The 14,502-nt window shown below is 36.6% G+C and overlaps 2 protein-coding genes across 2 annotated transcripts; both read left to right on the forward strand.

The window, feature by feature from the left end:
- Positions 1-416: 416 nt before the first annotated feature.
- Positions 417-4,149, forward strand: fam133b (family with sequence similarity 133 member B). Its single transcript, XM_043217872.1, has 11 exons — positions 417-554; positions 1,069-1,166; positions 1,271-1,349; positions 1,446-1,517; positions 1,856-1,885; positions 2,103-2,180; positions 2,270-2,368; positions 2,559-2,606; positions 3,310-3,390; positions 3,477-3,524; positions 3,699-4,149. Exons 1-11 carry the CDS (start codon positions 531-533, stop codon positions 3,786-3,788), a joined length of 747 nt encoding a protein of 248 aa, XP_043073807.1. The 5' UTR covers positions 417-530; the 3' UTR covers positions 3,789-4,149.
- A 143-nt stretch (positions 4,150-4,292) lies between these two features.
- Positions 4,293-14,226, forward strand: hepacam2 (HEPACAM family member 2). Its single transcript, XM_043217865.1, has 9 exons — positions 4,293-5,194; positions 9,239-9,595; positions 10,599-10,883; positions 11,288-11,587; positions 12,183-12,308; positions 12,534-12,555; positions 12,652-12,686; positions 13,352-13,425; positions 13,512-14,226. The coding sequence occupies exons 1-9, from the start codon at positions 5,134-5,136 to the stop codon at positions 13,620-13,622; spliced, it is 1,371 nt and encodes a 456-aa protein (XP_043073800.1). The 5' UTR covers positions 4,293-5,133; the 3' UTR covers positions 13,623-14,226.
- Positions 14,227-14,502: the final 276 nt, after the last annotated feature.

Genomic DNA, 14,502 nt, shown 5'->3' on the forward strand with positions numbered 1-14,502 from the left:
ACATAAAGCTTGGGTTGAAGAAGAAGTGTAGTTCATTGTAAACCTTTAATGATGATAAAATACCACAGTATCATTAAGTAGCCTAAATACAAAGCCATAATTAAGCATTGTCGTTATAAAGGGAAGAAGGAGGAGTTCTCAGGATTGCTCTCTTTTTAGGTACACAGTATATGCCCTCTTTTGTGTTTTTATCCCTTCGGCTTAAACATATAGTCTAACTGAATCAAATTAGTTTAACATTAGATCTATATTAGCCGCATATCAGATGCTAATTGCTTTTATAGTCCTTGTAAAAACTAGGAAGTTCTTCTTCGCTGTCATTTTTTTTTACCGTTAAATATGCCAAATAAGACACGGAAGCGCCCTCTAGTGTTCGTGTCGAGCAGTGCGTGCTGCCCATCGACCGCTAGGTGGCAGTCGTTCAGAAATTCTTGCAGTACACGGGGAGCCACTGCAAGCACCAGAGCCATGTAAACAAAAGGCTGATTTAATGGATTTTGGCCTATAGGTTTTAGGCAAAATCTGCAGAAATGGGCAAGCGAGATAATAGAGTGGTAAGTAAAGGTAGTTTATAAACTCGCGTCTTCCTGATACTCCACGGTAAAATAACCCAGGGGCCTTTTAAGCCGCGTTACTAACGCGTCAAAACACTTGGCTAAACACATTAGCGTCGTCCGCTCACAGAATGAATGAACAAGTTTATTGGATATTGAATATAAAGTGTGTTGCATATTTGCAGTTTGGCAAAACGTGTTAAAATGTCAGCATTGCTAAGATGGCATGGCTAACGAATGTGGCTATCTGGACTCAGGCATGCTAATTCGGCTAGCACACTTTTACCTTAACTGTCCTTTTGCACTGAATGTCTGCTGCTGTATTTGGGGGTGAGCAAAAGTATTGCCTCGGTAATTTAAAAAAAAAAAAGCATGTCAAAGCGAAATAATAACGTGTGCGTTTATTAGAGTAGCCTGTGAGCGAAACGCGGATGCTGAATGGTGTGTGTATTGAGCATGCCTTGTGATTGTTGATGAAGTGGATTATGAATTTTAATATTTGATTGTGTTTCAGCCGTACCTGAACCCCATAGCTGCTGCCAGGGCCAGAGGACCTGTTCCCAACTCTGGCCCCACCATTCAGGATTATCTAAGCAGACCACGGCCATCATGGTGTGAAAACATGATTTTGATGAAACCGAAGCATCGAATGTGGAGATATGTGAGTTTTAAGATCATATTTATTTATGCGTGTCTACGTTTGTTCTGTAAATCAGGGAAGAGGTGAAAGAACAGCTGGAAAAGAAAAAGAAAGGCTCCAGAGCTCTGGCTGATTTTGAAGACAGAATGAACGAGGTACTGTGTTTTCTTTTTTTCTTTACCACAGTCAGTGAATCTGCAATAGACTCTATTAGCCTGCTTTATGGATCTTATGTGCTTTATTTTTTTCAGCGATGGAAGAAAGTACTGGAGAAAAACAGGGAGAAGGTACTTGGTGGAAGTGAAAAGAAAGACAAAGACAAGGTAAAAGAAAGAGGTAGTTGTTAATAAAGAAGTCTGGGTTTCTATTTACAAAACGTCTTAAAGCTCTTACTGATATTATACAAGAACAGTCATATTTTATCCAAAATATTATGGGTTTCTACATCAAAGTAAATGGGGATATATATAAAGGTAGAAGATGTTACAGTATGTTACTGTACTCTGCTCTCCAATACTAGTAATCCAACATCAGTTACGATAAACTGGAAATCACAATATGTAATTACTATTATTATTATTATTATTATTATTATTATTATTATTTGTTATTCTATTCAAAATGTATCTGTAATTTCCTGATTTATCTTTGTGTTTTCCAGAAAAAGAAGGAGAAGAAAAAGTCCAGTAGGGTGAGGAGAGCTCTCCATTTTCATATCTAAAGCAACTGTAAACCAAAAATGCATTGATAATGGAATAGTGGGATATTGGTTTCAGAAAATAAAAACATTCTAAGAAGATTTGAACTTGAAGAGTATTTCAATCTGGCCTGCTATCCATGGGTTGATCCGGAGCAGTGTTATGTGACTTAAAATCTAACAAATTCTGCTTTTGTTGTGTTTGGTCAAGCATTCCTCATCTTCCTCCTCCTCCTCCTCATCAAGTTCTGATTCCTCCTCTAGTTCCTCCTCAGACTCTGAAAATGATGTAAGTCTTGCTTGTAGTTCTGTTTAGTTTAGTACATTATTTGGAAATGACCGTACGACTGAATACTCTCTGTTCTTCTGCCTTTTCAGGATGATAAGAAAAATGTAAAAAAGAAGAAGAAAAGGAAAAGATCCTCCGCCCGGCGGGCATCCGGCGACTCTGACAGCGAGTCAGAGACTGATAGCAGGGTACTGTTTGTTTGTATCTGCAAGGGCAAAAAAATGATATGGTTTAAATACATTGTTCCCGCCACTTGAAGAAGTATTTGACCTAACTGAAACGATCTTGATTTGCTTTCATTAATATTAATTTCCGGTGTTGAAATAAATTAACATAAAAGCTGAATTGTTGGTGACTTATAAGTCCTGATGTCTTTAGGAGTCATCCAAGAAAAAGAAGAAGAAACTGGATGGAGAGAAAGACAAGGTACTCGAGACTCATTTTAAGACATTAAAGAAAGAAACCACACCATAAAACAGTATATACTTTCATGAAATTTTATGTCATGTGAGTGTTTTTTTTTCTTCTTCTTCTTCTGTGCAACTACAGTTCATGTCAAGCTCTAAAAAGGATATGGTAGTGACATTCGATTTTAAATTTCGTATGTCTCAATATACTATCATTACACAACAAATCAAAAGTTTGGGGTCAGTAAAACCGTTTAGAAAACAAACAACAACTAAAGATCTTAAGGGAACAAATTCAATTAAGAACCGACACATAAATACTTTGATAGTTTTACAAAATATTCCAGTTTCTAATAAATGCTGTTCTTTTGAACTTTATACGTCATAATAAGAAATCTAAAATCTATCTGGTTTTCACAACAAAATGAAGTATATAAACTCATATTCTTGTTTCTCAAGCATCAAATCATATTCAGATGATTTATGAAGGCTCTTGTGACACTGAAGACTGGAGCAGTGCTAAAAATCACAAGAATAAAATAGTACTTCAGAAGAAATTCAAATAAAAGCTAATGTCACATTTAATCAGTTTGTAATCATTTAAAATATTACTGTTTTGTATTTTTGATCAAACAAATGTGTGTGTGTGTGTGTGTAAGAGACCTTTTTTTAAAGGTCAATATGGCATTGCATTGTATTATGTGTTAAATGTTGTTTGAAAGGATGAAAAGGACGGCAGAATGAAGAGGAAAGCTGAAAGAAGTCACTCAGAGTCCTCGGATGAGTCTGATGTGGACCGAGATGTAAGAGATGGGACCTTAATATGTGTGTCATTAAAATGCAGCAGAAAACATGTGACTTGCTAAACTCAATGTGTTTATTTTTTCAGGCTGAGTCTAGAAAGAAAAAACGCAGTAGTGAAGAGGAGAAAATTACAGTAAGTCGTCCAGCGTCGTGGTTAAATGTGATTATGTATTTATTCGTCCACACGAGGGCGGAAAAGACTTTAACATTCTACCCTCATCGCTTAAAAAAAAAAAAAAATAAAAATAAATTCAGAGGCGGATTCACTAAACAGAACTTCATAATGACTGTTTTTATCTGTTTACAGGACAAGTCTAGGAAGAAAAAGAAAAAGAAGAAGCATAAGAAACACAGCAAAAAGAAAAAGAGGAAGACGTCCGGCTCCGAGTTGGACTGAAGGGCTAGTGAGTGTGGCGTCCTGCACCACAGGCAGGTGGAAAACAGACGGAGCTCTGGCTGGACTGTGGGGGAAAACCCCTTTAGATGTTTGTCTAAGTGACTCTTAAAAGTGGGTGCTTCTTAGCGCTGTGCGGCTTTGTGGCAGGCTTGGATGAGAGGATCGTGTGGTTGGGGAGCTGAGAGGGGTGTGGGGTTCATTGTCAGGTTTGTGTTTGGTTTTTTTTTTTAAGCAGATGATTCTCAGTCCAAATAAAGGTCATTTACACCACTGGTATCTGTGTGCTGATGTGGATCTGCATGAGAAACGCTGGTTTAGAGGCTGTAAAGGCAATCGATTTGCATTAAATATTTATAGAAAATTCATGCTTCTGTGTTTTCCTAAGAAGCGGACCACGGTTTTCTTTCTGTGATGGTAGAACCAATCTGTGTTTCCTGCACTGATCTTCCGCAGCATTTCAAAACAACTATATTTTACCCAAATCTCTAAGGCGAGTTTACGCTTTGTTAATGCGTTAAACCACATAAAGCAAAACTGCATAAAATCCTAATATACAAATACAAAGGTTTGGGGTTGGTAAGGTATTTTATATCTTTATCAAATACAGTAAAAACAGTTCTATTATAACATATTGTGACTGTTTAAATAATAAAAAAAATAATTGTTTACTAATGCTGACAAAGTTGTGCTGCTTAGTATTTTTGTGACACCATCGTTTAAATTTAATATGTCCTTGCTAAATAAACCTATTAATATTTCCGAACCTTTGAACAGTAGAGCTTATCTGCGGTTTCTGAAAACCGTTCCTTAACCTTTTGGATAGGTAATATTTTTGCAAGTGAGCTTTTGAAGTTTTCTTTTAATACTAGCTGTGGACTTTAATGACGCTTAAGGTCAGTTCTGGGTATTTATCTCAAGCTTTGCTCGGACTTTGTGTGTGATGATTCTTCAAAACATTGTTTTGTATCTTAAGTCATGCATGGATTCAGGAAAACTTTGCATGTCTGTGCATTGAGTGACCCTGTGTCCGTCTGAAACTTGAATGTCGGTCTGTGCTGGTTTCATACCTGTAGTTGTGTGTGTGTGTGTGCCGCGACTGATCAAGTGAGCTTTCCTCATGTGATCTGACACTGTGTGCTTAAGCTGTGTATATCTGCAGAGAATGTGTATCGGTGAGACTGTCTCTGGCCCTCGGGCTGCCAGCAGTGTTTTGGAAGCTCGGCCAGGTGTATGTGTCCAAATGGCACGTGGGAGGGGCCTTAACTAGCTTCTCTCATTTCCCTGGCAAATACTGTCACCAGTTCTCTTTTCTTGTCACACAGCTTCTAGAGATTATATAGCAGAAATGGAATGTGTCGGAGTCACTATGTTTCTGCTCATGTCCACCATATTTCTAATCATTCCTGGTAAGATGCTTTTTATTCATTTTTGAATGAACGGCAGCAGTAATTGTATGCGCTGAGACTTAAAACTTGCACACACTAAAACTTTAAATGTATTTTAGGCCAAAGATGTGAGGATAAGCCATAGGCAGTCAATATTTTGGGATGTCTTTTAATTAAATGCAATTATAAAGTTTAAATGATTTGCTATAAAATAAATGTTTATTGTTTAACCTAAAAATTGTCATTCAAAGTTATGCGCATATTTAAGCGATGTGATGGAGGGGTACTCTGGAAAAAAGGCATTTAAATATTTGTTTGTAAATATTATTTCCTATTGGCGACTGTTGAATTTAAGCAAAAAGCAACCTTCTGTGCACAGTATTGTTATTTGAAGTAGCATGTCTGTATAGAACTTGAAAGAGTAGAACTGTGGTTTTTTTAATAATTCTGTAATTCTGAAATAACATGGCGATTGCTTCCTCCATTTGCTTTTGAAAACTTTCGCTTCCATTTTGAAATTTTCAGTAAAATATATTCCCACTGTAACTTCAGTTATAGGTGTAGCTGAACAAAAGTATATACAGTGTGTGTGTATATATATATATATATATATATATATATATATATATATATATATATATATATATATATATATATGTATATGTGTATACCCTAAATTCTATAAAATCCTATTTTCTTCAAAACTTTATTAATATTATAAAAAAAATTCAAAAATTTTTTTTTACTAAATAAAATTTGTAGCATTTTGACATAACCACATATTTTTCAATCACCACACAAAATGTATTAAATGTATAAATATGACTCACTGTCTTATGGCAGACGCTTCCTACATTTAGCCTTTCGCGTCACATGCTGCTTTAAAAATACACAAACAAACATTCGAGGCTTATTGGATTATTCACGGTCAGGCTTTTGTTCATTTTCCAGTCCACTCATTTGTATGTGCATTTTGGTGGCAGCACAAACGACCGTAGTAGATTATCACGGGGTGTGAATAGTCCCATGTTTGTTTGTGTTTGGGGACGCACAGGGAGTCGCTCATTCACTTCTCGCTGTGAATAGCTCAATTCCTAGCGCCTGTTGTGGCGGTTTTGTGCGCTGTTGCCATCCCCTCAATAATCCTCACCTTGTTTGGAGACAATAAGCCCAGAACAGGCCAAGCACACTTATTAGTGATGTATTCATAGCTTAGTGTGGCGTAAACACAGGCACACTTTTTGCTTCCACCGAATCTGCCCTCTGGTCCTTAATGCGTGCGATAGGGGTGTCTTTATTTATTATTTAGCGCACAACACGAGCCGCGCAGTCATCTATTGTAATGCACAACACTGGCTGTCAGCAGGCCGGCACAAGCTAGTAAAGGGGGTGGAGATGGCCGCGTCCGGGTAGTTAAGGGGCCTGAGAGCGATAAAGAGGGAGGAGTATGAGACTGTTTACCTGCTTGCTGCCTACCTGCCTGCTGCCACATGGCCTTGCCTAGCAACGTAATGCAGAGCAACAGCTGTCAGTTAAAACAGGGCCTCCGTTCATTTCGTCCACGCGAAAGAAATCTTATCCTAAAGTAAATGAGATGCATCAGTTCAGTCCAGTACGTTACCTTCCCAGCATCATGGGAGCTCTATTCTCTCAATCGGGTCTCCATGGCTTCGTGCAGTGCGTGCAGCGCTCGAGTGTTTGCTCACGGACCTGTTCAGGCAAATTAGAGAGAACTTGATGTTTGATTACTATCATTCTGAGAAGCCGGTCAATATTTGTTCAGGCAGGTAAAGGATGAGGGGAAAAGCAGTGGTGATTACAGATCTGTGTGTGGCTAAAGCCGGCGTCGTGCTGGAATTGCAGACGATGTGAGGGATGTGTGGCACTCCGCAGATTTTCTATTGCACGGTTGATTTGAAGTGTCTGAGTGAACCGGAGGGGAAGGAAAGCCGCTCAGATTAGCAACGGATTTAGATCAATGTTTTAATCAGCGGAGTCGCTGTTAATGAGAAACATTGCAGGTTCTTCTGCGCAAATGACCAAAACGTTAATATTGAGAATATGAGGCAGTTTGAGTGGACTGTTTGTAGTGTACTTCAAATACTAAAAAAAAGTACATATAAAGTCACGAAAGGCTAAATATACTTTCGTGACTCTTTCCTAATTCTAACACGCTTAGATTTCGTTGTTTAATAATCTTCTGTCATGCGGTATAAGGTTGTAACGATATACCGGTACGACGGTTTGTCATGGTTTGAACGTGCACATTATTTATATCTTATGAATAAAAAAATAATAATAATAATTTTCACCTGTGCATACGCAGCTTTTTTCTGCTCGGCTGCTTCATTATATTTGCTAGGCTGCTTAGGCACATGTACAGTGGAGTAAATTAGAGATAGAGATAATATCTCATTTCCATCCCTGAAGTGGACTGAGCGTGACACTAATGGTGCTTTCAGCCACTAAACATGAACAGCAGCGGACCTGCGCTGAGAAAAAATGACATTGGTTTTCCTCAAATAAAATTAGGAAAAGTTATTGTCAAATGCACTCTGATACTCAAAAGTCCACTACAAACCGTCAAAATAAAGGTTAGGTTTCACTTGAAATGATAACAAATTAGCCTGTTCAGTGTAGCCTATACTCAACAATAATAACAACATATAGTAATGAATGTATTTAAACTTTAGAATGCATTTTTAAGGAATATCTTGTTTGTCCATGTAATTTGGTATACCTCTGCTGTGCAAACCTTTGCCAAAAATAAAACATGATTTATTATTTTCATATTACTAACTTTTATTTTTTCAGATGGGAGGCTTAAAAAATTTCATTAGAACGGTTTCAAGTTTGTGTAATAAAGGATTCTTTACTCAAATAACTTGTTCCTATTCTTTTAAAAGTCAATGTTACCGATACAAATGTTCGTTTGATATTTACGTTGATACTGTGAAATCCTTTGAAGTTTAAGAGATTGCTGTATATAATTGCATGTAAACTTAAAGTCGATCTGCTTACATACCTATCAAGTGTTGTTATTGAGCACACAATGGTTTCAACTTTCACATTTTACTGACTTTTTACTGCAAAATATAGGCTTTGAAAGTCTATTTCAGTCCAGTGACCTTATTTTAGCCAAGAATTAAAAAAAAAAAAAAAAAAAAAAAAACCCTCCACTGTTCTTGACTTCCTTTTGGGAAATCCACGGTGACTTGGCCTTCGATTTAACCTACAACGGACGTCACGATGACTGAATAGCTCTGTTAACCTTACACAAAACTGTTGCATATGAAGAGTTTGGTTGTTTGATTCAAGTAAAAATTTCTTCTCTAGCAAGAAAACACATTTTCTCTTTCAAACTTTCACATAGCATCTTTAAGTTATAATAAAACGTAAAAATTATTTATTGTAAAAGCTGATTACCCCACCCCCCACCCCCCTCTCTGAACTATTGTCAATGCTATTTTTATATTATATATATTTTTTTATATACAGTCATCGCTCACAAAATGAATTTAACAGGTCATCTTGTTAATGATATAAACTAATCACAATAAAGTAAATTTCATCATGAACAACCATACATTCAACTTCCTGATCTGTGTGTATTAAATGCGCTCCACCTAAAAAGCATGTGATACAAATCACAGAACCGCCTTTACTGACAATCACATGCGATTCATTCTGAAGCTATATTTTTTAGTTTGTTTGTTGATCACAAAGTAGATGAGGAAAACTAGGATGTCGGGTGTATTTAAAGCGGCACTATAACCGGTACTGTTTACAGTGTGTGGAATGGTGCGATGTGATTGGTTGAGCGGATATTTGTCCCGTTTTTCCCCGCGGTTGTCCCGGTTTGGGGAAAAAAAAAGGAAAGCATGACAGGATAACACGTCAGATACTGCATTTTAGTGTAAATATTAAATATTATCTTTTTTTGAAAGATAATATTTGATTTTGTCTGAAACACTTTTTTTTAAATTTATAGCTTTTTAAAATGCTGCTTATATTTTTTTGACACTACGAGTCATTAAACAGCATTTACCGCTCTCCTTTGAACAGGTGCGGACCCTAAATGCACTGAATGCGTTTCAGTGCAGCCCACACAGCACGGAAAAGTGGGGGACTCGATGCTCCTCAAAGTTGAGACTCATTATGATCTCCAGAACGTCACGTTCCAGGGCTCCTGGTGCAAGATCAAACCTAATAACACACTTTTGGTCACTTTCGACAACGTCAATGCCATCCTAAACCTGCGCCTAACCAACCGTCTGGAACTCAATTTGCCAGATGTCTCACTAAAATTTGAGCGTCTGTATGAAGACACACAGGGGGAATATGAGCTGCAGATCAACATCGTCTTCCCAGGAAACCCCAGTCCAGTTGCTGTCACAAAAAGAGTGACGGTCACAGTCAGCGGTAAGAACGTATGAGTCTTATAAGGGGGATCTCATTAAGTACAGCTATTGATGTAGTGTTTTTGGTTCCTAATGCTTTTAACATCCTGTGAAACTGTCATTGATAAGAAGCTGTTTTCATCTCTCAGTAAACTTCAGTTTACTTTATACCACCCAATGTGATTTCATAAATTTCAGTGACTAAATCTTGCTATGTGCCAAGGGATTGTTTTGTGTGATTTTTAACTTTCAAACTCAAAATTTGACTTTTGTCTCGCATTTTTAACTTTATATTGTGTGGCCACTATTTTGTTTTTACAACTGTAATTACAGCTTTTAAACTCATTTTTTTAATGCATTTTGAACTTTATGTTGTAACTTTGTATGTATAACTTTGTTTTGTTTTAAGATGGACTCCAGCATTGATTTCTTCCATTTCTACTTTTATAAAAAATAACTTCTAATCGATCTATTGCATAATCCTGGCTTAGTCTATGCCGTGAAACCAGGCCTATATTTCTCAACTGTGCCTTTTTGTGTAATTGTAAATTTTAAACTCAAAATACGACTTCATCTCACATTTTTATATTATGCAGCTCTGGCTTTGGTTTGTGCGATTGCAACTTTTAAACTCAACTTTTGACTTTTCATCTCACATTTGAACTGTATATTGTGCAACTATGACTTTGTTTCTCATAAGTGTGGCTTTTTAACTCACAGTTTGTCTTTGCATGTCCCAATTGTTCCTTTATTCACCCTTTTTTTTTAACAAAATATTCACTATTTTCTATGAATGTGAAACAGTTTGTTCTAGAACCATAATAATACACCAAGAATATATTTTAAATAACAAATACCAGTTTCTAAAATATTAAGCAGCATAACTGACGTCTTATTATATATATATATATATATATATATATATATATATATATATATATATATATATATATATATATATATATATCAATCAGAATATTTATTTTCTTTTAAGTCCTTAATTGAATGTCTTTTTTTGCTCCCAGTGCCTGTATCCATCCCCGTTATTAGTAAGACCCCAGAATCAGAACTGGTGGAAGACAGGGACAACGTGACTCTGACTTGTTCTGTTGAACATGGGACAAATGTGCAGTACAAATGGCTAAAAAACAGCATGGTGGTTGGTGCAAGTGAGCGGCACACATTCTCACAGGATTATGGGACACTTGTTATAAAGCCTGTCAAGAAAGAAGACATCGGTCAATACATTTGTGAGGCCCAAAACCACATTAGCAGTAAGCTAAGCAAACCAGCCGAGCTCATTGTGTTCTGTGAGTATCTGTTGTACTTTCTGACTAAGCTCATTCATCATCCGTTATCATCCCACGTGTAAATCATTGCTCTGTTATTGCACACTGTCCAGCAGGTTCCTCCTGCGGCCTGAGAATTACTTGCAGTGTTACTCAGATATCAAGCTTGATCTGTCCTGACATGTCATTTAACAAAAGAGGATTAAGAAAGTTGTACCTCTAATTACCAGTATCTCATATCAGTAGACTAATAAAAGCCAATTGATTTTACATAAAAAGGAGACTTATTTTACAGTATCATTAATAGTAATAAAATTAATTCGAGCAATTAATAGTAATAGAACTAAAACATAGTAATAGAAAATTCCAATGATTTAGAAAAAGAACCTACTACTGAAGATTTTTAACATTACCAAATTTTTCAGATGGGCCTTATAACTTGGCAGTAAATTCTGACCAAGGGCTGAAAACCGAAGGGGTCTTCATGGTGAACCCGGAGGAACTGGTCTTCTTCGAGTGTATTGCGGACTCCAACCCTCCCAACACCTGCGTCTGGATCTCTAAGACAAAGAACGGCTCGGAGGTTCTCATGATCGGACCACGGTTTGAAGTGAAGCCGTATGAATTACCCCAGAGTAAAGAGTTCTTGTGCAGAGCATTCAACAATATGACGAAGAAGCAGGACGAGACCAAGTTCACACTGGTGATGGCCAGAATTGACAAAGGTATGTTTGCAGTCACTGTTTTAAATATACACATTAGTCCTCTTCATATCAAAAAATAACTAATTTCAAAATTAATCCTTTTTCGGACCTAATCGAATTAGCATTGCTGCTCATAAAACTACTAGTAGTACTACTAATACTACTACTATTACTACCCAAAAAAAAAATTATAAAATATATATATAGTGAATAGACGCAGTCCAATTCATATTTTTCAACTTCCCATATATAATGTTCAGTAATAATATTACTAAAAAATTATTAATTGCAATAATGATTGTGAAGTTAGTCTAACCTATTTGTTATTTCTTTGTTCCATCCATTATTTGTCTACATGGTCATGGCAAGTTTTTTTTCTCTTCCCAGTTGCTAAGTGCAAATCTATCCCACCTGTGATTAAGTCTTGCTGTTCCACTGGAAAGTAAATAGGGGCTGGCACCTGTCCTTATGTTTACACTGTTACAGGCAGTGAATTTTAGTTTGGTGTGGATACAGAATTAAAAATGCAAGCATGCAATGCAGGTTTATGGTAGTGTGGTAGTGATTTATTTTCTAATATACAATATAACTAACACCGAAAGCGATTTGTTTCCAGGAAATGCAAAACACAGCCAGGAAGGGAGTGCTCTGTCCCCACTGACTTTCATCACAGTCTCTTCGATCCTCATCATAGTGTGTATGATGTTTGTGCTCCTAAGGAAGAGCTGCCATCCAAGACGAAGTATGATATCGTTCAGATTTTTTTAAATATTCAGGCATTACCGTAATAATGTGTCACTTGAACAAAATCCAATTTGTTTAAAGCTTTGTGTTTGCCGGGTGTATGCTAGCGCACTTTTACTCGATGTATTTGGGAAGCATTTAATTGTTTATATTCAAATTGAATAATTAAAATCATTAGCAGTCCTTTCAATTGCCAATCGATTGTTTTATCTTTTTTGTACAGTAATAAAGAACATTCACAGGCGGTAAGAAAATATTTCTTATCTGTACAAACCTCCGAGAAATACACGACACGTTTATTTATTTATGCGACGTCACTGATGTATTATCCTGTCCTCCAGGCCAATGACAGAGCAGAAAGGACTACACCGCTCTGGTAGGTTTACTGCATGTGTCGGACTATAATATACCTGTGTTGTTAAGCAGGGATGTGTACACTACCTCTCTGTGCAAACAAACTACCCAAGCCCATTAACAACACAACTACTATAATCATATCTGCCTGGTTTCTGTCAGCATACACTATAAACATATTTTCCACCTTGCTAGCTACGCACACAGAGTCACTCTCTTTGGAAAATACGCAGGGTGTAATCAATGACTTGTGCACTAGTGAACTAAAAAAGAGTGGATGAAAATGATTCATACACTGTTTAATTATTAGTGCGGGAACAAATCGCTTTAATGGGTTGCTCCACCACAAAAGGAAAATTTAGTCATTAATCAATTATCCCCATGTCCTTCCAAACCCATAAAAGCCTAATCCGTCTTCAGAACACAGTTTAAGATATCTTTGATCACAACCAGGAGGTTTGTTAATGTTATGAAGCTACTTTTTGTATGTAAAGAAAATAAAAATAACAACTTTATTTAACAGTTTGTCTCATGCGTGTCTCTCCGCTTTTACTGGGTTGGAATGACATGGGGCTAAGTGATTAAGGACACAATTCTCAGTGTATTTCAGAGCCAATTCATTTATTGCAAATAAATTGACCTTTGCACTGCGATATGCGTTCACTCATCTGATCAATATACTTGCAGGTCATGAAGATGCAACTGAAGACTTCGGCATTTATGAATTTGTTTCTGTACCTGGGAAAATGGACTCGACACAGGTGAAACCGAACAAAGAGTAAATTAGTATTTTGCATCGGCAGTTTTGCCCCCAAACAGTTTGATATTTCTTCTCTGTGTTTTCCAGGCATCCTGCAGGTCTTTGGCACGGCTCGATTCAGTCAAAGATTTGCATACCACCATCTATGACGTCATCCGACATGTGCCTGAAACTCCTACGCTGAGTCTTTTGAAATAAGAGAGAGGCGGATAGTCAAGAGCGCACGGATGTAAAGACAAAAAGGAGTTTCACTGTTTTTTTTTGTTTTGTTTTTTTCCTGCCAATGTTTCTCTCTACCGTCACACATTTTGTTTTATGCACTTCTTCTGTTTTACAGTTATTCGTTTTTGTACTACTTGAGGTCTGCGAATCATACATTTATAAACTTGTGCTGGCCACTGAAGTTTTTATCGTCTTAAAAAAGAATATATAAGAGAACTATGAGATTTTTTTCTGTAGCAACACGCTTAATGAAAAGCTGAGAGTATTTATGTATAAATACGGCCGTCATCTAACATTGTTTTTGTTCCTGCGTAATGAATGTAAATATAATGTATGCATTTTGTACTATGAATCTGTATTTTTTTTTTTTTTTTTTTGCACACTGCAGCGTATTCTGTAAGATCGCTCGTTACATTTTTAAGATGCCACACGCCTGTCCCATTTCACGGGTAGCAGTTTGTTGAATGTAAAACAGACATTTTGTGTCTGTTTTGTTTTTCTATGTGTTGCACCTGCACCTGTTCAAACCCGTTTAAACAGATGGATGCTTCGTAATTTGAAAATAAAGGTTTTACAAATATTTTTCTTTTGTTTTCTTAAATTAGATGTAGAGATATAGTAAGATATAGTAAGACACATGTATCTTTAAAATGTTGATTTGCTTTTTAGCACTTTATGTTTATGGAACTGCCTCCTCTATGAGTCTCTTTTTGCTTATATGTGCTGAAATGTCTAACATTTCCAAAAGATTAATATTAAAATTTGCTGTGTGTGGCATTTAGGCTTTCTCTGCACGTATGAAGTTGATCATTTTAATTTTGGTGAGTGCTTTTGGGCATTTTAAGCCTGGAATATT

The sequence above is a fragment of the Puntigrus tetrazona genome, chromosome 19 (genome assembly GCF_018831695.1).
Source record: "Puntigrus tetrazona isolate hp1 chromosome 19, ASM1883169v1, whole genome shotgun sequence".
In the NCBI taxonomy this organism is placed as follows: Eukaryota; Metazoa; Chordata; class Actinopteri; order Cypriniformes; family Cyprinidae; genus Puntigrus; species Puntigrus tetrazona.